Source organism: Triticum aestivum, chromosome 7A, assembly GCF_018294505.1.
Source record: "Triticum aestivum cultivar Chinese Spring chromosome 7A, IWGSC CS RefSeq v2.1, whole genome shotgun sequence".
Taxonomy (NCBI): Eukaryota; Viridiplantae; Streptophyta; class Magnoliopsida; order Poales; family Poaceae; genus Triticum; species Triticum aestivum.
In genome coordinates this window covers 506,761,005-506,787,719 of record NC_057812.1, presented here as the reverse complement: position 1 = coordinate 506,787,719, position 26,715 = coordinate 506,761,005, and the positions used below count along the sequence as shown (strand labels likewise).

At 47.1% G+C, this 26,715-nt stretch overlaps 1 protein-coding gene across 1 annotated transcript; it reads right to left on the bottom strand.

Annotated features, from left to right (window-relative positions):
* Positions 1-2,828: 2,828 nt before the first annotated feature.
* On the bottom strand, positions 2,829-3,761 carry LOC123154116 (agamous-like MADS-box protein AGL61). The gene has a single exon (XM_044572904.1). The coding sequence runs from the start codon at positions 3,539-3,541 to the stop codon at positions 2,948-2,950; it is 594 nt and encodes a 197-aa protein (XP_044428839.1). The 5' UTR covers positions 3,542-3,761; the 3' UTR covers positions 2,829-2,947.
* Positions 3,762-26,715: the final 22,954 nt, after the last annotated feature.

Sequence of the window (26,715 nt, the reverse complement as noted above, 5' to 3'; positions counted from 1 at the left end):
GAAATGGGGTTGCGCGCTGGAGTTGGCTTTAGGATCAACCCTTCTCTCCACTAAAACCGGGTTTCACCGACTAGACCTGGTTTTTACTCGTTGGCTGGCTAGTCAGCAGACATGTCAGCGTAGTCACTCAACCCATTTTTGTTCAAAATTTGTCAAAAAGAATGGAAGTAAGAATTCTCAATTGTGAACCAAAAAATGAATCTCGGAAGAAAAATAAAGCTTGTCTGCTTGTGTGACCTCCAACAAAAAAGTCCCATCCCATTTTTTGTGTGAGGGGCATAAAAAGTCCCATTTCATTTCGTACCCGAAAGCAAAGCAAGTTGGAGTACAAGGATCGCCGCCGAAGCAATGGCGACGGCGAGGGGCACCGAGCGGCGGCGGCAGGACGGGGATCGCACCCGGGCCAGGCTGCGAGAGAGGATCAAGTACCGCTGCGACAGGCTCGTCCAGGACGCCTGGGAGGTCTCCGAGCTCTTCGCGCCCCACCTCGCCATCCTCGCCTTCCCCGCCGTTGGCAAACCCCTCCTCTTCGGCAACCCCACCCTCGACTCCGTCCTCCGCAATGTCGTTGTCGACGCCGACGTAGGGGCCGAGACAGCGGAGGAGGCCGCGGCGCGCGTGGCGGCGATGAGGCGTGAGGCGGGGTGGATCGGGGCGCGGGTCGCGCAGGAGCAGGCGCGGCTGCGCGCCGTCGCGGAGAAGGTCAAGGCGGCGCAGGAGGAACAGGGGAGGGCGCACTGGTGGGAGGTGGATGTGGACGCCCTTGGGGAGGCGGAGCTGCCCGAGTTCGCGACGGCGCTCGATGCTCTCAGGGCCGACGTCCTCCGCCGCCTCGCCAAGCTGGCCGAAGAGCGGAAGCCACCGCGGCGGCAGTGGTAGTGGCTTCGCCGTGGGGATCGGCGCACGGGTTCGTTCATTGCTTGCCTAATCAGGTCATTGTTCGGGATTGGGATAGCAGTACGTAGCTGCATATAGCAAGATGTTACAACTTTAGCATGAATTTCTGTGTTCATTGCGCGGAAAATCTTCTCCATGATTTTATCAGAATATATGCATAATCAGGAATGACGTGGTAGAACAAATTCTTGCTCCCTGGAGTATGGTTATATCCTGAATTTTTGCTGATGCGTCTGATCTGAAGGTACAAGTATATACTACTAGTTCAGAGTGTCCTTGATCTACGGCAGTCTGGAAGATATTGTTGAAATTTTGTTTTTCTGGTCACAGTACTTTGGTCAGAGTTTAGAGTGTTCGCACAGCTCAATTGACATCTATTGCACTTCTAGGAACAAGGAACAAGGAACAAGGAACAAGTGCTATACTTGTTGTTACTATTAGTTAGTCAAAATAATTATGCAATGTCTAAGTGTAGTTAACATGTGGACGATGATAGGTACTCCACTAAGTATTTGTCAACTAAGTTTCCTGTTAACTATGCTTCCAGGTGTCATAGTTGTGATAGAAGCTTCATAGTGTTTGGTTGCATTTGAAATGGAATTAACACATATAATAGTGGCTACTATAAAGCCATATATAATGTCTATGCTGATAGTGATATCTGGTGCTTAAAGAGAGATGATATAGCCGCATTACAAGCATCTAAACTTGTCTACTCTAATAATGCAACCTCCTCTTTATTGGGGGTTAAATGATTTTATTATGTATACATCAGTGCTAGTTACTATCCATAACCATTTGCGAAGTGGCCGGGCGTAATCATGCATGTATGAAATAAGCACATTGGCTATCTTACATGGCAAAAAGAACCAGTTTGTTTTAGTTAAGCACCTGCTCCAAGTCTCCCCAAAAGGTGAAAACTCATTCATTCTTCCTGCACACCGTTATTCACCTTCTCTCTTTTGTGCTGCCATCGTCGAAGTCTCAGTGACATTTGTTTCGTTGCGATGGATCGCAACTGGTTGCTGCCATTGTTGAAGTATCTGTACTGCCGTTTGAGGTTGGAGCTGAGGCAAAACCTTGAAGACCACCATCAATTCACATCGGGAATATTTTCGAAACAGAAAGCGAGTTTCACTTGATTTTTTTTTGGCAGGGAGAGTTTCACTTGATTTGTTTTGGAGTTTCTACTAGCATTACTTTTATACTCCCTCTGTCTCATAATATAAGAGCGTTTCAAAACACTCTTATATTATGGGACTGAGGGAGTATCATATTACTCGCAAATTAACTGAATGCATGCCAGTTAGTTCCTTCCACTATTGCCTGTTGTTTGCACTCTGCATCTATTTTGACTTACTCCCCCACCACGAGCTAACGGGAATGGCGTTTAATTCAGTAACTGGAGCTTCTGTCCAATGCCTACTGCAATGCCAAGAAAAATTAGGGCAGGGCAGGGCAGGAGTAGGCACTCAACTTCCAAACTGCAGGTGCAAATGTATATAAAGATTTGATCATTTTGACACTTGGAATGAAATCAATCAATCATATGAATCGGAAGAGTTAGACTTAGCATTGCAGTTAACTCAGCTATGTTAAGTGGATAAAAACTTGAAGGCTGAAGCCAAAGATCCCTTAATGGTTCATCATCAGCCCTTAACAAGGTTCACGTCGTGGATATTTGCGTTGCTGCTTGTCTTGCCCTTAATGAAAGGTGCAGCATGCTCGAAAGGAAGCTTATTTTGGTTCCGGATTGTGTATTTCATCGACAATTAATTCGGCATCTAATCTTGTGTTCATCGAGTTGATCCAATAACCCATGATTTGTGCAGAAAATTGAGATACCATCAGCAATTAGTTTAACCCAGCAAAGACTGAAAGAACTCGTAACTGGAGTGCTCATGAGAAGAAAACCACTTATTAATCTTGAAACCTGTAACCTGTCAATTGTACTCGTGAACGATAATCGCCACTAATCTTACACAGTACTACTATTAAAAGGCAGCTAAACAATGGCGATTAAGCGAAGCTCGGCCTGCCCTGCCCTGGACTAATGAGGCTGTGGTGCAGCGGAGGGCATCTTGTCGGCGTGGCGGCGCACGTTGTCCCGGAGGCGCTGGAGCGCCCTGGCGAACACCGGCAGCTCCGCCTCCCCGAGCGCCTCCACGTCTGCCTCCCACCAGAAGCGCTTCCCCGCCTGCGTCTGCACCTCCACCACCTTCTTCCCGACGGCGCTCATCCGCTCGGCCTCCGCCGCGACCTCCAGGCCCTTGGCCCCCGTCTCCCGGCACAGCGCCTCCAGGGCCTCCCACTCCACGTCGTCGGCGGCAGGAACAGGAGCAAGGGCGTCGCCGTCGACGTCGGCGCAGGCCAGGACGGCGTCGGCGGAGGGGCTGCCGAAGGCGAACGCCTTGCCGGCCTCGGAGAAGACGACGATGGCGAGGCTGGCGCGGCAGAGCAAGGCGAGCTCCGCGGCCTTCTTCCAGAGCCCGGACTTTCGCTTGGAGAAGGTCACCTGCCGCGACTCCTTGTCCTCCACCCGGCGGTTCTCCCTGCGCTGCCGTCCCTTCGTCTTCTTGCCAAGCGGCGGCAGCGTCGTGGTCGCTCGCTCAACTACGGGGAGGAGACGCGGCGGCTGCGTCATGGTCGCTCGCTCAACGAGGGAAAGGGAACGCGGCGGCGACGGGTGCTGACTCTCTCTCTGTCTTGCTTGAGCCTCTCTCTTACGGCGGCGACGGGCACTCAACCTCCGAACTGCGACGCCAAGAACGAACGGCGAAAGGGGAATATAAGGAGGGAAAGAGATGGCGGCGGATCAACTCGGGTCCGGGTTGGGTTGGAGACGCGGCAAATTTTTGGAAACCGTCCGCACAAACAAGGAAGGAGAAGGCGGCGTTTGGAAGGGGATCCGTGTGATGCTCGGATTTGGGAAAGGAAAAAGATTTGGCGCGTCCCCTGTTCGATCTGCCGCCACGTGTCCCTGCTCGGCATCCGGTGCATCACCGCGCACCATGCGCTCCTGGCTTCCTCCCTCAGCTCCATCGTGAATCGCGTCCACTCACCTCGGTCCTAGGCTCGCAACCGCAACGCGGCGCGGCGAGCGAAACAACAGCATCGGGATGAAGTTTGTGTACGCCATAAAAAATTGTAAGGCTGGTCACAATGGGGAGGAACTTAGGAGTAACATCACACACTCCAATACAACTTTGCTTATGTGGCACATATTTAATGAAGAGAGAGGTGCTTGTGGTAACTAGCTAAGTTACTGGAACATCACACACTCCAAGAAACAATGAGTCTATAACCTAATAAATACATCTTTGCATGACACTATATAGATGTTCCTACCCACTATGGAGGTAGTAACATAGTCTAGGAAAGTGTGTAAGTTACTAGCTTATGTTCTTGCCCATTGTGACCAGCCTAAGCATGCACCGAATTTCCATTGGCCGCCATAATGAAAAATCACCGCACCTAAGCAGCATGGAAGCCAACTGTTCGAGTACTAAAAAAGGAAAAAATTTGCAGCATGCTCTCAATCATTTTATTTTTTGCGGGGTAGCATGCTCTCAAAACATTCCAGCAGACACTACAAGTCATCGTAACACGTCCCATGTGTGTTTGTGTGCAGCAAAACACACGAGGTTAGTTCGTTTCAAAATAACACTTGTGGCCTACGAATGTTTTCACACAATAAAGAAAAAAAAAGTGGTAAAGAGGGTATATGTGCCATCAAACTGGATATGCATAAAGCGTATGACCGAGTAGAGTGGTCCTTTCTGAAGGAAATAATGCTAATATTGGGATTCAAAGAGAAGTCGGTAGATTTAGTTATGCAATGTGTATCCTCTGCGGAGTACCGGGTTCGTTTTAATAATAAAGAGATTGAGAGATTTAAACCTACTAGAGGTCTGAGGCAGGGAGACCCCCTCTCCCCATACTTATTCTTGTTATGCACATAGGGGCTGACCGCTCTACTAGCTAATGCAGAGGAGAATGGTAATATTTCTGGAGTTAAGGTCTGCAGAGATGCCCCATTGATTTCAAACCTTTTATTTGCCGACGATTATTTGATCCGTATGAAAGCAAATGCTATGAATGCAGAGTCGTTAAAATTAGTATTGGACTCTTATTGTGCTACCTCAGGGCAATTGGTGAGTGTTGAAAAATCTAGTATTTTCTTCAGTTCCAATACGAAAGTAGAAGATAGAGCGCAAATCTGCACAACACCGAATATTATGACTAAACCCCTCAATGACAAATTTTGGGTTTACCTGCAAATGTGGGCATGGACAAAAGTGATTGCTTCCGATTCCTAATTGATCGTATTATTACAAAAATTAATGGATGGAAGGAGAAGTTGTTATCCGCGGGAGGAAAGGAAATTCTACTTAAATATGTTGTTCAAGCTATCCCAACTTATGCTATGTCCGTCTTTAAAATTCCTTAAAAAATATATAAAGAAATCATTGACGCGGTGTCGCAATTTTGGTGGGGTGACGAGGTGTAACACCCCGGATATGATTTACCCAATATGTAATCCAATTCTTGTCGTTTCCGGCGTTAAGTTATTTTATTTTCTCGGGTTCGGGTCTTTGTCTCCGTGTGTTGTTGTTGTTGTTGTTGTTGTTGTTGTTGTTGTTGTTGTTGTTGTTGTTGTTGTTGTTGTTGTTGTTGTTGTTGTTGTTGTCATGCATCTCATATTATGTCATCATGTGCATTGCATTTGCATACGTGTTCATCTCATGCATTCGAGCATTTTCCCCGTTGTCCGTTTTGCATTCCGGCGCTTCGTTCTTCTCCGGTGGTCATTTCTACCTTTCTTTCGTGTGTGGGGGTTAAATATTTCCGGATTCGATCGAGACTTGCCAAGCGGCCTTGGTTTACTAGCGGTAGACCGCCTGTCAAGTTTCGTACCATTTGGACTTCGTTTGATGCTCCAACGGTTAACCGAGGGTCCGAAAAGTCCTCGTGTGTGTTGCAGCCCAACACCCCTCCATTTTAGCTCAAAACCCACCAAAACCTTTTCCATCATCTAGAGCGTTCGATCACGATCGCGTGGCCGAAAACCGCATCTCATTTGGACTCTCCTAGCTCCTCCTATGCCTATATTAAGACCCCCTCCGAAATCCGGATCTCCTTCTCCCCCGAAACCCTAAAATCATCCCTCTCCGCACCGGACGTGTCCGTCCACCGCCGGACACGCCGCGCCGCCGCCTGCGGCCACTGGCAGAGCGCCACGTGGCGCCGCCAGCGCTTCCACCGCCGCGGCCCGCCCGGCTCGCGGGAGGCCCTCCCGGGTCCAGCCGCCCCACGCCTCCTCTTCTCCGATGCCGTCCGCCGCGTCCGCTGTCACCGGCCGGACCTCGCCCCGGCCACCACAGCAGCTCGCGGGATCCAGCCGCCAGCGCCGCTCCGCGCCCCTCGCTGCCATCGCCGGCCGGAGCCGCCACCCTCGCTGGATCGGGACGAGAAGGGGCCGGATCCGCCCCTTCCCGGCCTCCCCCTCGATTTCCCTCGCCGGAGCCGCCGCCACCTCGCCGGAGTTCTGCCTCGGTTCGCGCGCTGGTGTAGAACCCTAGATCTGAGAAGGGTTGACCTCATATTTCTTCCTAAGTCCCTAAATATTTTGCCCTTATTCATCGTGCCGTAACTTTGCATCCATAGATCCGTTTTGGGCATATAGCATATCAAAATATTCGCCTCAGAGAGCACATCATTTCATCTCATTGCATCATTTTCATTTGAGTTCATCTTGATGCCCGAAATGCTGTTGGAAGAATGTTAGTTGAGATATTTGTCAGATCTGCTGCTCCATTTAGATATTTGTCATTTTTGCCATGATTATTGTGCTCATGACATACCCCTGAGTTCTACATATGTTTTGTTATATGTTTTGCCATCTTTCCAGAGGTGCAACCCATGTATTTTTGTGATGTGTGTGGTGACTAGCACAAGCTTGCAAAGTGGAGCATTCGTTAATGCTGTTTTCAGGGACTTAGCATTTCCACTAAGTCCCTTATCTGCTTATCTCAATATGCCATATGTTCATGTTGTTTCCTAGTGATCCGTGCCTCTTTTGAGGATGATCAGTAAGGATGTTTTGTTAATCTTGTAGTGCTCTATCCAGCCATGTCTTTGTTTGCAATTATGGAGCACCCTAGCTTGAGTCAATCGAGCTCTACTTTTATCATTTCGTGAATCTGGGCAGATTGTCTACTTGTTAGCGATTTTGCCGAGGATGTTGTAGTTGATACGTGCATGCTATGTTATTGTTCTTGCCATGTCTAGCTTGCATAATGTGTATTCTTGATGGGTGTATGCTTAGATTGTCATGACTTGCTTTGTAGTGAGTGCATCGAGCTCGCAAACATGCCTACTTGATATCTGTTTTGCATGCTCCAGTTTTTCACTAAGTCTGTGATCTGATTATATTTTTGCCATGTTCACATGCTTGCAAATGTTTTCTCTGATCCCTTTTGGCTCAAGGTCACTAAGGGACTTTTTTTAAGCTCTTTGAGTATCTCCATGCCATACTTTACTTTGCCATGTTCAAGCCCTGTAGCATATAGTTTTCATGCTCCAAAGTGTGCTACCTGATCTGAGATTCCATACAAGTGTTAATTTCACTAAGTCTGAAATGTGTTTATCAAATGCATTTTTGTCATGCTTGTTTGAACCTGTTAAAGGATGAATTGGCCGTAGTTCAGTGTTCATCTTTTGTTAAGCCTCAGTAATGGATCCCTGCCATGTATTTTTTTGCCATGTTTGAGTGCTGTAGCGTGTTCATCTTGTTGCATTTAGTTGGTCACTTGTTGTATATCGCAGACCGGTATCATATTTGTTTTGCTAGCCATTTCCAAACCGTGTCTCGGATTCCGGCGTTCTTTATATCGTTTTCAAGCGAAATCATCTCACCTTTCTAGTGGCACACTTGGATTTACAAGTTGAGGCCAGGTTCATTCATCTCTTGTCAAATCTTGCATATGCATCACATATCGCATCCCGCATAGCATACCATGTTTGCATCATGTTGTTTGAGTTGTGCACGTGGTTGATTGCGTTCCTTTTGCTTGTTTGTCTTGTTTGGGTAGAGCCGGGAGATGAGTTCGCTAACGAGGAGCCCATCGAGTTTGCTTTCGAGGATCCAGTCAACTCTGACAACTTTGCAGGCAAGATGATCATACCCTCGAAATCACTTCTATCTTTGCTTTGCTAGATGCTCGCTCTTTTTCTATGCCTATGCTATGATGCCTACCACTTTCTTATCATGCCTCCCAAATTGCCATGCCAAACCTCTAACCCACCATGTCCTAGCAAACCGTTGATTGTCTATGTTACCACTTTGCTCAGCCCCTCTTATACCGTTGCTAGTTGCAGGTGAAGATTGGAGACCGTTCCTTGTTGGAACATTATTTACTTGTTGGGATAACATTATATTATCTTGTTATCTTAATGCATCTATATACTTGGTAAAGGGTGGAAGGCTCGACCTTTTGCCTGGTGTTTTGTTCCACTCTTGCCGCCCTAGTTTCCGTCATATCGGTGTTATGTTCCCGGAATTTTGCGTTCCTTACGCGGTTGGGTGATAATGGGAACCCCTTGATAGTTCGCATTGAATAAGACTCTTCCAGCAATGTCCAACCTTGGTTTTTACCATTTGCCACCTAGCCTTTTTCCCTTGGGTTTCGCGGACTCAAGGGTCATCTTTATTTTAAACCCCCGGGCCAGTGCTTCTCTAAGTGTTGGTCCAACCTAGAGCACCGTGCGGGGCCGTCCCTTGGCAACTTGGGTTATGTTGGCTTCCGTACGCTTAGCTTATCTGGTGTGCCCTGAGAACGAGATATGTGCAGCTCCTATCGGGATTTGTCGGCACAACGGGTGGTGTTGCTGGATGGGTTTTAACTTGTCGAAGTGTCTTGTAGAACCGGGATACCGAGTATGATCAGAATGTCTCGGGAGAAGGTCTATTCCTCTGTTGACCGTGAGAGCTTGTCATGGGCTAAGTTGGGACTCCCCTGCAAGGATTGAACTTTCGAAAGCCGCACCCGCGGTTATGGGCAGATGGGAATTTGTTAATGTCCGGTTGTAGATAACTTGAACCTTAACTTAATTAAAATGAATCAACTGTGTGAGTTACCGTGATGGTGTCTTCTCGGCGGAGTCCGGGAGGCAAACACGGTGTTGGAGTAATGCTTGTCGCAGGTTGTTCTCTAGTTACTCGTTCGCGCTTTGCTATCTCTTCTCGCTCTCTCTTGCGAACAGGTTAGCCACCATACATGCTAGTCGCTTGCCGCAGCTCCACATTTTGTCTCTCTCCTTACCTATAAGCTTAAATAGTCTTGATCGCGAGGGTGCGAGATTGCTGAGTCCCTGTGGCTCACAGATTACTTCCAAACCAGATGCAGGGCCTGATGATTCCGTTCCAGATGATGCACATGAGCTCAAGTGGGAGTTGGATGAAGCTTCCCGCCGTTACTATGTGTCTTTCCCTCATGATCAGTAGTGGTGCCCAGTTGGGGTGATCGGGACCGTGTCGCATGTTGGGTTGGTCTTTTATTTTGGCACCGTAGTCGGGCCATGAGTGATTGGTTGATGTAATTCTATTTATGTACTTTGTGTGATGTGGCGAGTGTAAGCCAACTATGTTACTTTTCCCCTTATTATGTATTACATTGGATGTTGTGATGATTGCCTAACTTGCGACATTGCTTTCAATGCGGTTATGCCTCTAAGTCATGCCTCGACACGTAGGAGATATAGCCGTATCGAGGGCGTTACAAGTTGGTAATCAGAGCCTTCCCGACCTTAGGAGCCCCATTGCTTGATCGTTACTAGTGGCCGAGTTGAGTCTAGAATTTTTTTTGAGTCATTTAGGAATTATATATCAGAGAGTTTAGGAATTCTTTTTACTCCCCAGTCCCTTCATCGCGCTGGTGAGGCATCCTGACATAGAGTTTTGACTCTTCTCTCCTCAAATTTCACTAAAAAAAATTTAGGATCACGCGGGTATCTTGGAATCGTTCCGATGGTTTTGTGACGAGAACATTGTTCTTGGTGCCTCCTGTCTTTAGGGGTTGTGGCAGTGTCCCGAGGAGTTGAGCTCCGAGGTGTTGTCGTCACAATTTTATCGTTGCAGTTCTGGAATACCTGAGTTTAGTACGCCGACATCGAAAATCTCTTTTATGCAGTTCGTTGGTGAGATAACCTCGACGCCACCCAGTACTGGGGCGGGAGTTCGGGAGTATTGCCATAACTTGTATAACGGATGCTTTTCGAAGGTTGAGGTAGATGGTTTCCGAAGTTTTTCTCGGTTATGTGTTGAAGGATGGATACAGCTGGATGTAGGATTTGCTAGATTTGGGTGAGATATTATGCTTCCCCTGTATCCCCAACACCTGATTGCATAACCGGAAAGGTTCGGTAGTTTCATAGGTGGGAATTCTTGTAGCTCTAGTTCTTCTTCCACGGATATTTGGTTTGAGATTGGGATTTCTTACCAAGTATTTGTTCTTGATCCGTACCTTGTTGATTTATTCCTCTACCTAAATTCTACGTGGCTTCTCAATTTATGGATATGTGACCATTTCAAGTGGAATGCACTCGTTCATTATGTTCGGATGTGAAGACTATATGTTGCAATTTCAACCCGCTTGATTCAACTTCATTTTATCTATTGATATGCTAACGGATGTCACCCTCTTCAGGATGGCTCCCGCTAAGAGTAGCAATCAGAAGCAAAATCAGAATCAGGATCCGCCACCTCCTCCCCCTCCTCCGGAGGCATGGCAAGCTGTGATGGCCGCAACTAATGCAAACACACAGTTGATCATGCAAATTCTTCAGGAGCGCAATCAAGCGAACCAAGGCAACCAAGGCAACAACCAGAATCACTTTGCTACACTCAACCAGTTCCTTGCTAACGGGCCAAAGACTTTCAGCAATTTTATTGAGGCAACTGATGCTGATGATTGGCTCGTGGACTTGTGCAAGCATTTCGAGTGCAGTAACGTCAGGCCTGAGGACTTTGTCAAGTTCGCTTCCTTCCAACTCAAAGACCAAGCTGCAGAATGGTTCCAGTAGTACAAGGATTCCAGAGGTGGCCGTGTGATTACCTGGGATGAATTCCGTCAAGACTTCAAAGCTCATCATATTCCTCAGAGCGTGGTTGAAAGCAAGCGTGAGGAGTTCCGCAACCTGAAGCAAGGCTCTTTGTCTGTCTATGACTACAACAAGTTGTTTCAAAAGCTCGCCCGCTTTGCCAAGCAGGACGTCCCTGACGAGAAGAGCATGATATACCAGTTCAGGGGTGGTCTCAGAGAAGAAATCCAGCTAGCTCTTGTTCTCTTTGAGCCCTTGAGGTACGATGAGTTCTACAACATGGCATTGAAGCAAGAGGCTGCTCAACTGAGGTGTGATGCTTCCAAGAAGCGAGTTAGAGATGCTACTCCTTCTTCCTCTACTCAAGTGGCCAAGCAGCAGAAGTTTTGGCTTCCTTCTCCTCCGTTCCGTCAGCCGTATTAGAAGAGCAAAGGTGGCAGTGGATCCTCCCACCCACCCAACCCTGGCTTTTAGAACAAGACGTCATCTCAAGCTCCAAGATCGAGTGCTCTGTACCACCGCCCGCTTTCAGAGGTCACGTGCAACAAGTGCCAACAGAAGGGTCACTATGCCAACAAATGCTTCAATCAGAGGCGTCTCCCTCTTCCTCCTCCTATGAGATCGGCAAGTACAACTGTGGTCAAGCATAACCCCAATTCCGCCAAGGTCAACTTGCTGAATGCAGCTCAGGCAGAGGACTCGTCAGATGTCATCATGGGTAACTTTCCAGTTAACTCTATTCCTGCAAAAGTTCTTTTTGACACTGGTGCATCGCATTGTTTCATGTCAAGATCATTTGTTTCCAAGCATGACTTCGTTTCACAAATGTTGGGTAAACCTATGGGAGTGGTTTCTCCGGCTAAGTCTATCAGGGCTACTTCAATAGTCCCGGATGTTTCTATCATGATGGGTGATTTCAAGTTTCTTTCTTCTCCAATGGTCCTTGGTAACTCGGATATTGATCGTATTCTCGGAATGGATTGGCTTTCTAAGCACAAGGCTCAGCTTGATTGTGCAGCCAGGCAGATTCAATTGACTCATTCGTTTGAGGATGTAATTATCTTTGCCGCTCGTGATGATACCATCTGCCTGTTTTCTCTCAATGAGAAGGGTGAACTGGATGCCATCTCTCAAACTCCAGTCGTTTGCGAATATCAAGAAGTCTTTCCAGAAGAGCTTCCAGGAATGCCTCCGCACCGGCCAGTTGAATTCGTCATCGATCTTGAGCCTGGAACGGAACCGGTGTGCAAGCGTCCTTACAAGCTCGGACCTGAAGAGTTGAAGGAGCTGAAGAAGCAACTCGATATTCAAGAGAGAATGGGTCTCATCCGACCTAGTTCTTCTCCGTGGGGTTGTGGTGTTCTTTTTGTAAAGAAGAAGGATGGAACAAACCGACTTTGTGTTGATTACCGTCCATTGAACAAGAAGACTATCAAGAACAAGTACCCACTTCCCAACATCAACGAGTTGTTCGAACAACTCAAAGGTGCCCAAGTATTCTCCAAGCTTGATCTCCGTATGGGTTATCATGAGATTCGAATCCGTGAGCAAGATATTCCCAAGACGGCTTTCAGGACAAGCTATGGTTCATATGAATACACTGTCATGTCTTTTGGCCTCGTCAATGCTCCTCCGACTTTCTCTCGCATGATGAACTTCATCTTCAACGCCTACACCAACGACTTCGTTTTGGTCTATCTCGACGACATTCTGGTCTTTTTGAAGAACAAGGAAGATCATGCCAAACACTTGCGTTTGGTGCTTGATAAGCTCAGGGAACATCAGTTCTACGCCAAGTTCTCTAAGTGCGAGTTTTGGCTCGATGAGGTTCTTTACCTTGGGCATATCATCTCTGCCAAGGGCATTGCGGTGAATTCTGAGAACGTGTCTGCAATTGTGAATTGGGAGCCACCTCAGAACGTGAAGCAACTCCGTAGCTTCCTCAGTCTCGCAAGCTATTGTCGAAGGTTCGTGGAGAACTTCTCAAAGATCGCTAAGCCTCTCTCAAATCTTCTCCAGAAGCACGTTAAGTACGTTTGGTCTCCGGAGTGTGACATTGCTTTCAACACTTTGAAAGAGAAATTGGTCACTGCTCCAGTTCTGACTCCTCCTGATGAATCCAAACCATTCGAGGTCTTCTGCGATGCCTCTCTTCAAGGTCTTGGTGCAGTGTTGATGCAAGAGAAGAAAGTTGTGGATTATACCTCTCGCCAGTTGATGCCCAATGAGAAGAACTACCCCACTCATAACCTTGAGTTGGCGGAAGTTATGCATGCTCTTTTGACTTGGAGACATCTCTTATTGGGAAGAAAAGTGGACATTTTCACTGACCACAAGAGTCTCAAGTACATCTTCACTCAGCCTAATCTCAACCTCAGGCAGACTCGATGGGTCGAAATGATTCAAGAGTATAATCCGAGTATCGAGTATACTCCAGGCAAGGCCAATGTGATTGCTGACGCATTGAGCAGGAAGGCTTATTGCAACAGTCTGATTTTCAAGCCTTATCAACCCGAGCTTTGTGAAGCTTTTCCGCAAACTTAATCTGCAAGTTGTTCCTCGAGGTTTCCTCGCCAACCTTCAAGTCTCTCCTACCTTGGAAGACCAGATTCGCCAAGCTCAACTTCTTGATGCTATGGTGAAGAAGGTGAAGATTGGGATTGCCAAGAGTCAACCCAAGTACAAGTACTACCGCCTTGATGACAAGGATACTCTCTTCTTCGAGGATCGTATTGTCGTGCCCAAAGGTGACCTTCGTAAAGTGATCATGAACGAGGCTCACAATTCTCTCCTCTCCATCCACCCTGGGAGCACGAAGATGTATCAGGACCTCAAGCAGGCTTATTGGTGGACTCGAATGAAGCGAGAAATTTCTCAGTTCGTGAATGAGTGTGATGTCTGCAGAAGAGTGAAGGCAGAACACCAAAGGCCAGCGGGTCTCCTCCAACCTTTTGCCATTCCAGAATGGAAGTTTGACCACATTGAGATGGACTTCGTGACTGGGTTTCCAAAGTCCAAGCGTGGCAATGATGCTATATTCGTTGTTATCGACAAACTCACTAAAGTGGCTCACTTTCTGCCTATCAAAGAGTCTATCACTGCAGCTCAATTGGCGGAGCTCTATACCTCTCGAATTGTCTCGCTGCATGGTATTCCACAGGTGATCTCTTTAGACCGTGGCAACATCTTTACCTCCAAGTTTTGGGATTCTTTTCAGAAGGCCATGGGGACCAACATCCGCTTCAGCACAGCTTTCCACCCTTAGACTAGCGGTCAAGTCGAGCGTGTCAACCAGATTCTCGAAGATATGCTCAGGGCTTGTGTGATCTCCTTTGGCATGAAGTGGGAGGATTGTCTTCCATATGCTGAATTCTCCTACAACAACAGTTTTCAAGCAAGTTCGGGCAAGGCCCCATTCGAAATTCTGTATGGCAGGAAGTGTCGTACCCCTCTCAACTGGTCCGAAACCGGTGAACGTCAACTTCTGGGAAATGACTTAATCACAAAGGCAGAAGAGATGTGTAAAGTCATTCGAGATAACCTCGAAGCAGCGCAATCGCGCCAGAAGAGCTACTATGATAGTAAGCACCGTGATTTGGCTTTTGAGATCGGAGATCATGTTTACCTCCACGTCTCTCCTATGAAAGGTACTCGTCGCTTCGGTATCAAAGGGAAGCTTGCCCCTAGATACGTGGGACCTTTCAAGATCGTCAGCAAGAGAGGCGATCTCGCCTATCAACTCGAGCTTCCTTCAAACTTTGCAAATGTGCATGATGTGTTCCATGTCTCTCAGCTCCGAAAGTGCTTCAAGACTCCTGACCGCACCGTCAACTTCGAAGACATTGAGCTCCAAGAAGATCTCTCTTATCGTGAGCACCCCGTTGCTATTCTTGAAGAGACTGAACGCAAGACTCGCAACAAGTCAATCAAATTCCTCAAAGTCAAGTGGTCACACCACTCCGACCGTGAAGCCACCTGGGAACGCGAGGATCACCTCCGTTCTGAATACCCGGTGTTCTTTCAGTCCTAGATCTCGGGACGAGATCCTTTCGTAGTGGTGGAGTGTTGTAACACCCCGGATATGATTTACCCAATATGTAATCCAACTCTTGCCGTTGTCGGCGTTAAGTTATTTTATTTTCTCGGGTTCGGGTCTTTGTCTCCGTGTGTTGTTGTTGTTGTCATGCATCTCATATCATGTCATCATGTGCATTGCATTTGCATACGTGTTCATCTCATGCATTCGAGCATTTTCCCTGTTGTCCGTTTTGCATTCCGGCGCTTCGTTCTCCTCCGGTGGTCATTTCTACCTTTCTTTCGTGTGTGGGGGTTAAACATTTCCGGATTGGACCAAGACTTGCCAAGCGGCCTTGGTTTACTACCGGTAGACCGCCTGTCAAGTTTTGTACCATTTGGACTTCGTTTGATGCTCCAACGGTTAACCGAGGGTCCGAGAAGGCCTCGTGTGTGTTGCAGCCCAACACCCCTCCATTTTGGCCCAAAACCCACCAAAACCTTCTCCATCATCTAGAGCGTTCGATCACGATCGCGTGGCTCAAAACCGCACGTCATTTGGACTCTCCTAGCTCCTCCTATGCCTATATTAAGACCCCCTCCGAAATCCAGATCTCCTTCTCCCCCGAAACCCTAAAATCATCCCTCTCCGCACCGGACGTGTCCGTCCGCCGCCGGACACGCCGCGCCGCCGCCCGCGGCCACTAGCATAGCGCCACATGGCGCCGCCAGCGCCTCCACCGCCACGGCCCGCCCGGCCCGCGGGAGGCCCTCCCGGGCCCAGCCGCCAGCGCCGCCCCGCGCCTCCTCTTCTCCGACGCCGTCCGCCGCGTCCGCCGTCACCGGCTAGACCTCGCCCCGGCCGCCACAGCAGCTCGCCGAAGCCAGCCGCCAGCGCCGCCCCACGCCCCTTGCTGCCATCGCCGGCCGGAGCCGCCGCCCTCACCGGATCGGGACGAGAAGGGGCCGGATCCGCCCCTTCCCGGCCTCCCCCTCGACTTCCCTCGCCGAAGCCGCCGCCACCTCGCCGGAGTTCTGCCTCGGTTCGCGCGCCGGTGTAGAACCCTAGATCTGAGAAGGGTTGACCTCATATTTCTTCCGAAGTCCCTAAATATTTTGCCCTTGTTCATCGTGTCGTAACTTTGCATCCGTAGATCCGTTTTGGGCATATAGCATATCAAAATATTCATCTCAGAGAGCACATCATTTCATCTCATTGCATCATTTTAATTTGGGTTCATCTTGATGCCCGAAATGCTGTTGGAAGAATGCTAGTTGAGATATTTGTCAGATCTGCTGCTCCATTTAGATATTTGTCATTTTTGCCATGATTATTGTGTTCATGATATACCCCTGAGTTCTACATATGTTTTGTTATATGTTTTGCCATCTTTCCAGAGGTGCAACCCATGTATTTTTGTGATGTGTGTGGTGACTAACACAAGCTTGCAAAGTGGAGCATTCATTAATGCTGTTTTCAGGGACTTAGCATTTCCACTAAGTCCCTTATCTGCTTATCTCAATATGCCATATGTTCATGTTGTTTCCTAGTGATCCGTGCCTCTTTTGAGGATGATCAGTAAGGATGTTTTGTTAATCTTGTAGTGCTCTATCCAGCCATGTCTTTGTTTGCAATTATGGAGCACCCTAGCTTGAGTCAATCGAGCTCTACTTTTGTCATTTCGTGAATCTGGGCAGATTGCCTACTTGTTAGTGATTTTGCCGATGATGTTGTAGTTGATACATGCATGCTATGTTATTGTTCTTGCCATGTCTAGCTTGCATAATGTGTATTCTTGATGGGTGTATGCTTAGATTGTCATGACTTGCTCTGTAGTGAGTGCATCGAGCTCGCAAACATGCCTACTTGATATCTGTTTTGCATGCTCCAGTTTTTCACTAAGTCTGTGATCTGATTATGTTTTTGCCATGTTCACATGCTTGCAAATGTTTTTTCTGATCCCTTTTGGCTCAAGGTCACTAAGGGACTTTTGTTAAGCTCTTTGAGTAGCTCCATGCCATGCTTTACTTTTCCATGTTCAGGCCCTGTAGCATATAGTTTTCATGCTCCAAAGTGTGCTACCTGATATGAGATTCCAGACAAGTGTTAATTTCACCAAGTCTGAAATCTGTTTATCAAATGCATTTTGTCATGCTTGCTTGAACATGTTAAAAGATGAATTGACCGTAGTTCAGTGTTCATCTTTTGTTAAGCCTCAGGAATGGATCCCTGCCATGTATTTTTTTTGCCATGTTTAAGTGCTGTAGCATGTTCATCTTATTGCATTTAGTTGGTCACTTGCTGTATATCGCAGACCGGTGCCATATTTGTTTTGCTCGCCATTTCCGAACCGTGTCTCCGATTTCGGCGTTCTTTATATAGTTTTCAAGCGGAATCATCTCACCTTTCCAGTGGTGCACTTGGATTTCCAAGTTGAGGCCAGGTTCATTCATCTCTTGTCAAATCTTGCATATGCATCACACATCGCATCCCGCATAGCATACCATGTTTGCATGATGTTGTTTGAGTTGTGCACATGGTTGATTGTGTTCCTTTTGCTTGTTTGTCTTGTTTGGGTAGAGCCGGGAGACGAGTTCGCTAACGAGGAGCCCATCGAGTTTGCTTTCGAGGATCCAGTCAACTCTGACAACTTTGCAGGCAAGATGATCATACCCTCGAAATCACTTCTATCTTTGCTTTGCTAGATGCTCGCTCTTTTGCTATGCCTATGCTGCGATGCCTACCACTTACTTATCATGCCTCCCAAATTGCCATGCCAAACCTCTAACCCACCATGTCCTAGCAAACCGTTGATTGGCTATGTTACCGCTTTGCTCAGCCCCTCTTATAGCGTTGCTAGTTGCAGGTGAAGATTGGAGACGGTTCCTTGTTGGAACATTATTTACTTGTTGGGATACCATTATATTATCTTGTTATCTTAGTGCATCTATATACTTGGTAAAGGGTGGAAGGCTCGGCCTTTTGCCTGGTGTTTTGTTCCACTCTTGCCGCCCTAGTTTACGTCATATCGGTGTTATGGTCCCGGAATTTTACGTTCCTTACACGGTTGGGTGATAATGGGAACCCCTTGATAGTTCGCCTTGAATAAGAATCTTCTAGGAATGCCCAACCTTGGTTTTACCAATTGCCACCTAGCCTTTTTCCCTTGGGTTTCGCGGACTCAAGGGTCATATTTATTTTAAACCCCCGGGCCAGTGCTTCTCTAAGTGTTGGTCCAACCTAGAGCACCGTGCGGGGCCATCCCTTGGCAACTTGAGTTACGTTGGCTTCTGTATGCTTAGCTTATCCGGTGTGCCCTGAGAACGAGATATGTGCAGCTCCTATCGGGATTTGTCGGCACAGTGGGTGGTGTTGCTGGATGGGTTTTAACTTGTCGAAGTGTCTTGTAGAACCGGGATACTGAGTCTGATCGGAATGTCTCAGGAGAAGGTCTATTCCTTCGTTGACCGTGAGAGCTTGTCATAGGATAAGTTGGGACTCCCCTGCAGGGATTGAACTTTTGAAAGCCGCGCCCGCGGTTATGGGTAGATGGAAATTTGTTAATGTCCGGTTGTAGATAACTTGAACCTTAACTTAATTAAAATGAATCAACTGTGTGAGTTACCGTGATGGTCTCTTCTCGGCGGAGTCCGGGAGGCGAACACGGTGTTGGAGTAATGCTTGCCGCAGGTTGTTCTCTAGTTACTCGTTCGCGCTTTGCTATCTCTTCTCGCTCTCTTTTGCGAACAGGTTAGCCACCATACATGCTAGTCGCTTGCTGCAGCTCCACATTTTGTCTCTTGCCTTACCTATAAGCTTAAATAGTCTTGATCGCGAGGGTGCGAGCTTGCCGAGTCCTTGTGGCTCACAGATTACTTCTAAACCAGATGCAGGGCCTGATGATTCCGTTCCAGATGATGCGCATGAGCTCAAGTGGGAGTTCAATGAAGCTTCCCGCCGTTACTATGTGTCTTTCCCTGATGATCAGTAGTGGTGCCCAGTTGGGGTGATCGGGACCGTGTCGCATGTTGGGTTGGTCTTTTATTTTGGCACCGTAGTCGGGCCATGAGTGATTGGTTGATGTAATGCTATTTATGTACTTTGTGTGACGTGGCGAGTGTAAGCCAACTATGTTACTTTTCCCCTTATTATGTATTACATTGGATGTTGTGATGATTGCCTAACTTGCGACATTGCTTTCAATGCGGTTATGCCTCTAAGTCGTGCCTCGACACGTAGTAGATATAGCCACATCGAGGGCGTTACACGAGGACAATCAGAAAATGATGCATTGGATGGCATGGTGGAAAATGTGTGTCCCAAAAAAAGAGGAATGCGATTCCGAGATAAACATTGTTTCAATTTGGCGTTACTAGCCAAGCAAGCGTGGCGTTTGCTTGATAATCCAGAATTGTTATGTGCCACAATCCTGAGAGCTAAATATTTCCCAGATGGTGATTTAATGAATGCAAATCTAAAGAAGGGTTCCTCTTTCACCTGGCAAAGCATTATGATGGGGGTTATTTCTCTAAGGAATGGCTATATCTGGCGAGTTGGAAATGGACAAAAAATTGATATTTGGCAAGATGCATGGATCCCGAATTGTGCAAATAGGAAAATAATTACTCCTAGAAAGGGGCAACTTTTGTCAAAGGTCTCTGATCTTATTGACCCAATTACGAGTTATTGGGATGAAGACTTGGTGAGACAAACATTATGGCCAATTGATGCTCAAAGGGTGCTTGCAATCCCCCTTCCGATACATGAAATGTCAGATTTCATCGCTTGGAGTCTCACAAAAAATGGGTTGTTCACTGTTCGATCGGCTTATTGGGAGGAATGGAACAAACAACACGGAAGGAAATTGCAATATATGAATCGTATGGGTAGATCCAATGCTAATCCTGTTTGGAGCAAGATTTGGAAGCTATCTTGTCTGGCAAAGGTAAAAATCTTCATCTGGCGTACATTGCATGGAACACTCCCATGTCGAGGTAAAAATCTTCATCTGGCGTACATTGCATGGAACACTTCCATGTCGTGTTACGCTCGCCAATAGACATGTGAAGGTCCCTCCCATCTGCCCAACATGTTCAAATGGGCTAGAAGACACGAAACACGTCTTGTTTCTGTGTCAGAAGGCGAAAGAGGTCTGGGATAAGTTAGGTTTGTATGAGGTGATCAATAGAGCCTGTGTTGTTGACCGAGCGGGAGAGGCAGTTCTTGAATTCTTAATACTTATGCCAGAGGAAGTAATATATGTTTTGGGACTCCAGAATACACGTGAATTGATCGTTATAACATCTTGGTATTTATGGTGGGATAGACGTAAAATGGTTTATGAAAGTCTCAAGATGCATATCAATCTGCGATGGGGGCCCGTGCTATAGCGACAAATTATGTTAAAGCAAACTCCCCCAAGGCAAACAGTAAGAAAGGGGGATGGCTTAGACCTCCTATGGGTTTTGTGAAGCTAAACGTTGATGCTTCTTTTGACCATAATCTTCTTAGAGGCACGGCGGGGGAAGTCCTGAGAGATGACAAAGGAAGGTTCATTGTTGGCAGAAGTTGGCGACTTGACTGGTGTGCGGATGTGTTGGGGAACACAATATTTCAAAAAATTTACCTACGATCACGCAATATCTATCTAGGAGATGCATAGCAATGAGAGGGGAGAGTGTGTCTACGTACCATCGTAGACCGAAAGCGGAAGCGTTTAGTAACGTGGTTGATGTAGTCGAATGTCTTCGCGATCCAACAGATCCAATTACCGAACGTACGGCACCTTCACGATCAGCACACGTCCAGCTCAATGACGTCCCTTAAACTCTTGATCAAGTTGAGGTCGAGGGAGAGTTCCGTCAGCACGACAGTGTGGTGACGGTGATGATGAAGTTACTGACACAGGGCCTCGCCTAAGAACTACAACGATATGACCGAGGTGTGTAACTATGGAAGGAGGCACCGCACACGGCTAAAAGATCAACTTGTGTGTCTTTGGGGTGCCCCCTCCCCACAAATATAAAGGGGGAGGAGAGGAGGCCGGCCATAGGTGTGGCGCGCCAAGGGAGGGGAGTCCTACTTGGACTCCCAGTCCAAGTAGGATCCCCCCTTTCCTATTCCTAAAAGGAGAAGGGGGGAAAGAGGAGAAGGAGAGAAGGAAAGGGGGGGGCACCCCCAACCCTAACCCAATACATATTAGGCTTGGGGGGCGCGTGCCACCACCTGGCCGCCGCCTCCTCTCTTCCACTAGGGCCATGAATGCCCATTAACCTGCCGGGGGGTTCCGGTAACCCCCCGGTACTCCAGAAAATGCCCGAACCTATCCGAAACCATTCCGGTGTCCAAACATAACCTTCGAATATATCAATCTTTATGTCTCGAGCATTTCGGGACTCCTCGTCATGTCTATGATCTCATCCGGGACTCCAAACAAACTTCGGTTCATCAAAGCACCAAGCACATAATACAAATCGTCATCGAATGTTAAGCGTGCGGACCCTACGGGTTCGAGAACTATGTAGACATGACCGAGATATATATCCGATCAATAACCAATAGCGGAACCTGGATGCTCATATTGTCTCCTACATATTCTACGAAGATATTTATCGGTCAAACCGCATAACAACATACGTCGTTCCCTTTGTCACCAGTATGTTACTTGCCCATGATTCGATCGTCGGTATCATCATACCTAGTTCAATGTGATGCCCCCGATTCGATCGTACACTAATCATACACACAAATGTGTACGATCAAGATCAGTGACTCACAAGAAGATATCACAACACAACTCTAAAAATAAAATAAGTCATACAAGCATCATATTACAAGCCAGGGGCCTCGAGGGCTCGAATACAAGAGCTCGATCATAGACGAGTCAGTGGAAGCAACAATATCTGAGTATAGAAATAAGTTAAATAAGTTGCCATAAGATGGCTAGCACAAACTGGGATACAGATCGAAAGAGGCGCAGGCCTCCTGCCTGGGATCCTCCTAAACTACTCCTAGTCGTCGGCGGCGGCCTACACGTAGTAGTAGGCACCTCTAGTGTAGTAGGAGTCATCGTCGACGGTGGTGTCTGGCTCCCGGGCTCCAACATCTGGTCGCAGCGACCATGTATAGAAAGGGGGAAAAGGGGGGAGCAAAGCAACCGTGAGTACTCATCCAAAGTACTCTCAAGCAAGGAACTACACTACATATGCATTGGTATCAATGAAAGGGGTAGTATATGTGGACAGAACTGCAGAATGCCATAATAAGAGGGGGATAGCTAGTCCTATCGAAGACTACGCTTCTGGCAGCCTCCATCTTGAAGCAGTAAAAGAGAGTAGATGGTAAGTTAACCCAGTATCATCGCATATCATAATCCTACCCGGCGATCCTCTCCTCGTTTCCCTATGAGAGAGGGATCACCGGGTTGTATCTGGCACTTGGAAGGGTGTGTTTTATTAAGTATTCGGTTATAGTTGTCATAAGGTCAAGGTACAACTCCGAGTCGTCCTTTTACCAAGGGACACGTGTAATGCCCACGATGCGGCTATATCTCCCATGTGTCGAAGCACGACTTAGAGGCATAACCGCATTGTAAGCAATGTCGCAAGTGAGGTAATCTTCATAACAACCCATGTAATGAATAAGGAAAAGAGGTACATAGTTGGCTTACACTCGCCACGTCACATAATAGCGTAAATATCATTACATTCATCCAGATACAATCAAGGTCCGACTATGGAACCAAAATAAAGAACAACCCCAAATGCGACAAAGTCCCCGATCGCCCCAACTGGGCACCACCACTGATCGTCTGGAAAGGAAACGTAGTATCGTCCTGAGTCCTCATCGAACTCCCACTTGAGCTTAGTCGAATCTACTGGAGGGGTATCATCGGTCCCTACATCTGGTTTTGGAAGTAATATGTGAGTCACGGGGACTCATCAATCTCACACCCTCGCGATCAAGACTATTTAAGCTTATGGGTAGGTAAAAGGTATGAGGTGGAGCTGCAGCAAGCACTAGCACATATGGTGGCTAACATACGCAAATGAGAGCGAGAAGAGAAGGCAAAGGCACGATCGATGAAACTATGATCAATAAGTGATCCTAGAACAACCTACGTTCAAGCATAACCCGAGACCGTGTTCTCTTCCCGGGCTCCACCGAAAAGAGACCATCACGGCCACACACTCTGTTGATTCATTTTAATTAAGTTAAGCTTTTGGTTATCTACAACCGGACATTAACAAATTCCCATCTGCCCATAACCATGGGCATGACTTTCGAAAGATCAAATCCCTGCAGGGGAGTCCCAACTTAGCCCATCACAAGCTCTCACGGTCAACGAAGGATATTCCTTCTCCCAGGATAATCCGATCAGACTTGGAATCCCGGTTACAAGACATCTCGACAATGGTAAAACTAAACCAGCAAAGCCGCTCGAATGTGCCGACAAATCCCGATAGGAGCTGCACATATCCCGTTCTCAGGGAACACTCAGATGAGACATCCTACGAGTAAAACCAACCCTCAAGTTGCCCCGAGGTGGACCCGCAGTCTACTCGGTTCGGACCAACACTCAGAGGAGCACTGGCCCAGGGGTGGTGGTTAAATAAAGATGACCCTTGGGTTCCGTAAACCCAAGGGAGAAGAGGCTAGGTGGCAAATGGTAAAACCAAGGTTGGGCATTGCTGGAGGAGTTTTATTCAAGGCGAACTGTCAAGGGGTTCCCATTATAACCCAACCGTGTAAGGAACACAAAATCAAGGAACATAACACCGGTATGATGGAAACTAGGGCGGCAAGAGTGGAACAAAACATCAGGCATAAGGCCGAGCCTTCCACCCTTTACCAAGTATATAGATGCATTAAAATAGATCAGATATAATAATGATATCCCAACAATAAACATGTTCCAACAAGGAACAAACTCCAATCTTCACCTACAACTAGCAACGCTATAAGAGGGGCTGAGCAAAGCGGTAACATAGCCAAACAACGGTTTGCTAGGACAAGGTGGGTTAGAGGTTTGACATGGCAATATGGGAGGCATGATAAGAAAGTGGTAGGTATCGTAGCATAGGCATATGTAACACCCTCGATGCGACTATATCTCCCACGTGTCGAGGCACGACTTAGAGGCATAATCGCATTGAAGGCATATGTCGCAAGTTAGGCAATCTTCACAACATCTCATGTAATATGAATAATAAAAGGAGAGATAACATAGTTGGCTTACACTCGCCACGTCAATCAAGTACATAAATAACATTACATCATTCAAACACTCATGGCCCGACTACGACGCCAAAATAAAAGAGAACCCAACATGCGACACGGTCCCGATCACCCCCAACTGGGCACCACTACTGATCATCAGGAAAAGAAACATAGTAACATTGAGAGTCTTCGTCAAACTCCCACTTGAGCTCAAGCGCGTCTCCTGGAGTGGAATCATCAGGCCCTGCATCTGGTGTAATAGTAATCTGTGAGCCACAGAGACTCAGCAATCTCGCACCCTCGCGATCAAGACTATTTAAGCTTATGGTAAGGCAAGGTAAATATGTGGAGCTGCAGCAAGCGACTAGCAAATATGGTGGCTAACTTATCCGCAAAAGAGAGCGAGAAGAGGAGGCAAAGCGCGTGCGAGAAACTATAGAGCAACCTGCGCAAACATTACTCCAACACCATGTCCGCTTCCCGGACTCTGCCGAGAAGAGGCCATCACGGTAACGCACTCAGTTGATTCATTCTAATTAAGTTAAGGTTCAAGTTATCTACAACCAAACATTAACAAATTCCCATCTGCCCATAACCGTGGGCACGGCTTTCGAAAGTTCAAATCCCTGCAGGGGAGTCCCAACTTAGCCCATGACAAGCTCTCACGGTCAACGAAGGAATAGACCTCCTCCCAAGACGTTCCGATCAGACTCGGTATCTCGGTTCTTCAAGACACTTCGACAGGTTAAAACAAATCTAGCAACACCGCCCGAATGTGCCGACAAATCCCGATAGGAGCTGCACATATCTCTTTCTCAGGGCACACTCAGATGAACACTACGTACAACTAAAACCAACCCTCAAGTTGCCCCGAGGTGGCGCTGCAAGTGGCTCTATTTGGACCAAAACTCAGAGGAGCACTGGCCCGGGGGGTTTAAATAAGATGACCCTCGGGCTCTGGAAACCCAAGGGAAAAAGGCTAGGTGGCAAATGGTAAAACCAAGGTTGGGCATTGCTGGAAAAGCTTTAATCAAGGCAAACTATCAAGGGGTTCCCATTATAACCCAACCACGTAAGGAACGCAAAATCCGGGAACATAACACCGATATGACGGAAACTAGGGCGGCAAGAATGGAACAAAACATTAGGCGAGAGGCCAAGCCTCCCACCCTTTACCAAGTATATAGTTGCATTAAGATAAAATAGCAATATAATGATATCCCAACAAGTAAATAAATGTTCCAACAAGGAACGGCCTTCGATCTTCACCTGCAACTAGCAACGCTATAAGAGGGGCTGAGCAAAGCGGTAACATAGACAATCAACGGTTTGCTAGGACATGGTGGGTTAGAGGTTTGACATGGCAATTTGGGAGGCTTGAAAGCAAGTGGTAGGCATCGTAGCATTGGCATAGCAAAAGAGCGAGCAAACTAGCATAACAAAGATAGTAGTGATTTCGAGGGTATGATCATCTTGCCTGCAAAGTTGTCAGAGTTGACTGGATCCTCGAAAGCAAACTCAACAGGCTCCTCGTTAGCGAACTCGTCTCCCGGCTCTACCCAAACAAGACAAACAAACAAACAAACAAACAAGCATACAATCAACCAAGTGCAAGGATCAAACAAGATGCAATGATGATATGCTATGCGGGATGTGATGCGGGATGCATATGCGAGATGTGGCAAGGAATGCATGAACCTGGCCTCAACTTGGAAATCCAAGAGTGCCACTGGAAAGATGAGATGAAATCTCTTGAAAACGATATAAGGAACGTCGGAATCGGTCGGTTTGGAAATGGCAAGCGTTTCAAAAATGACACCGGTCTGCGATTTACAGCAAGTAGCCACCTAAATGCAATGAGATGAACATGCTACAGCACCCAAACATGACAACAAAATACATGGAAGGGATGCATACAAGACGATTAACAAAAGTCTAGCACTGAGCTACGGCCAATTCATCTATTAACAGGTTCAAACAAGTATGGAAAAATGCATATGACAAACAGATTTCAGACTTAGTGAAATTAACACTTGTCTGGAATTTCAGATCAGGTAGCACTCTTCGGAGCAACAAAACTACATGCTACAGGACCTGAACATGGCAAAGTAAAGCATGGCGTGGAGCTACTCAAAGAGCTTAACAAAAGTCCCTTAGTGACCTTGAGCCAAAAGGGATCAGAAAATACAATTGCAAGCATGTGAACATAGCAAAAACATAATCAGGTCACAGACTTAGTGAAAACTGGCACATGCTGAAACATAACTCAAGTAGGCATGTTTACAAGCTCGATGCACTCACTACAGAGCAAGTCATGATAAGCTAAGCATACATCTATCAATAACACACAAAATGCAAGCTAGACATGGCAAGAACAATAGCATAGCATGCACGGATCAACTACAACATCATCGGCAAAATTGCAAACAAGTTGACAATCTGCCCAGATTCACAAAGTAGCAAAAGTAGAGCTCGATTGACTT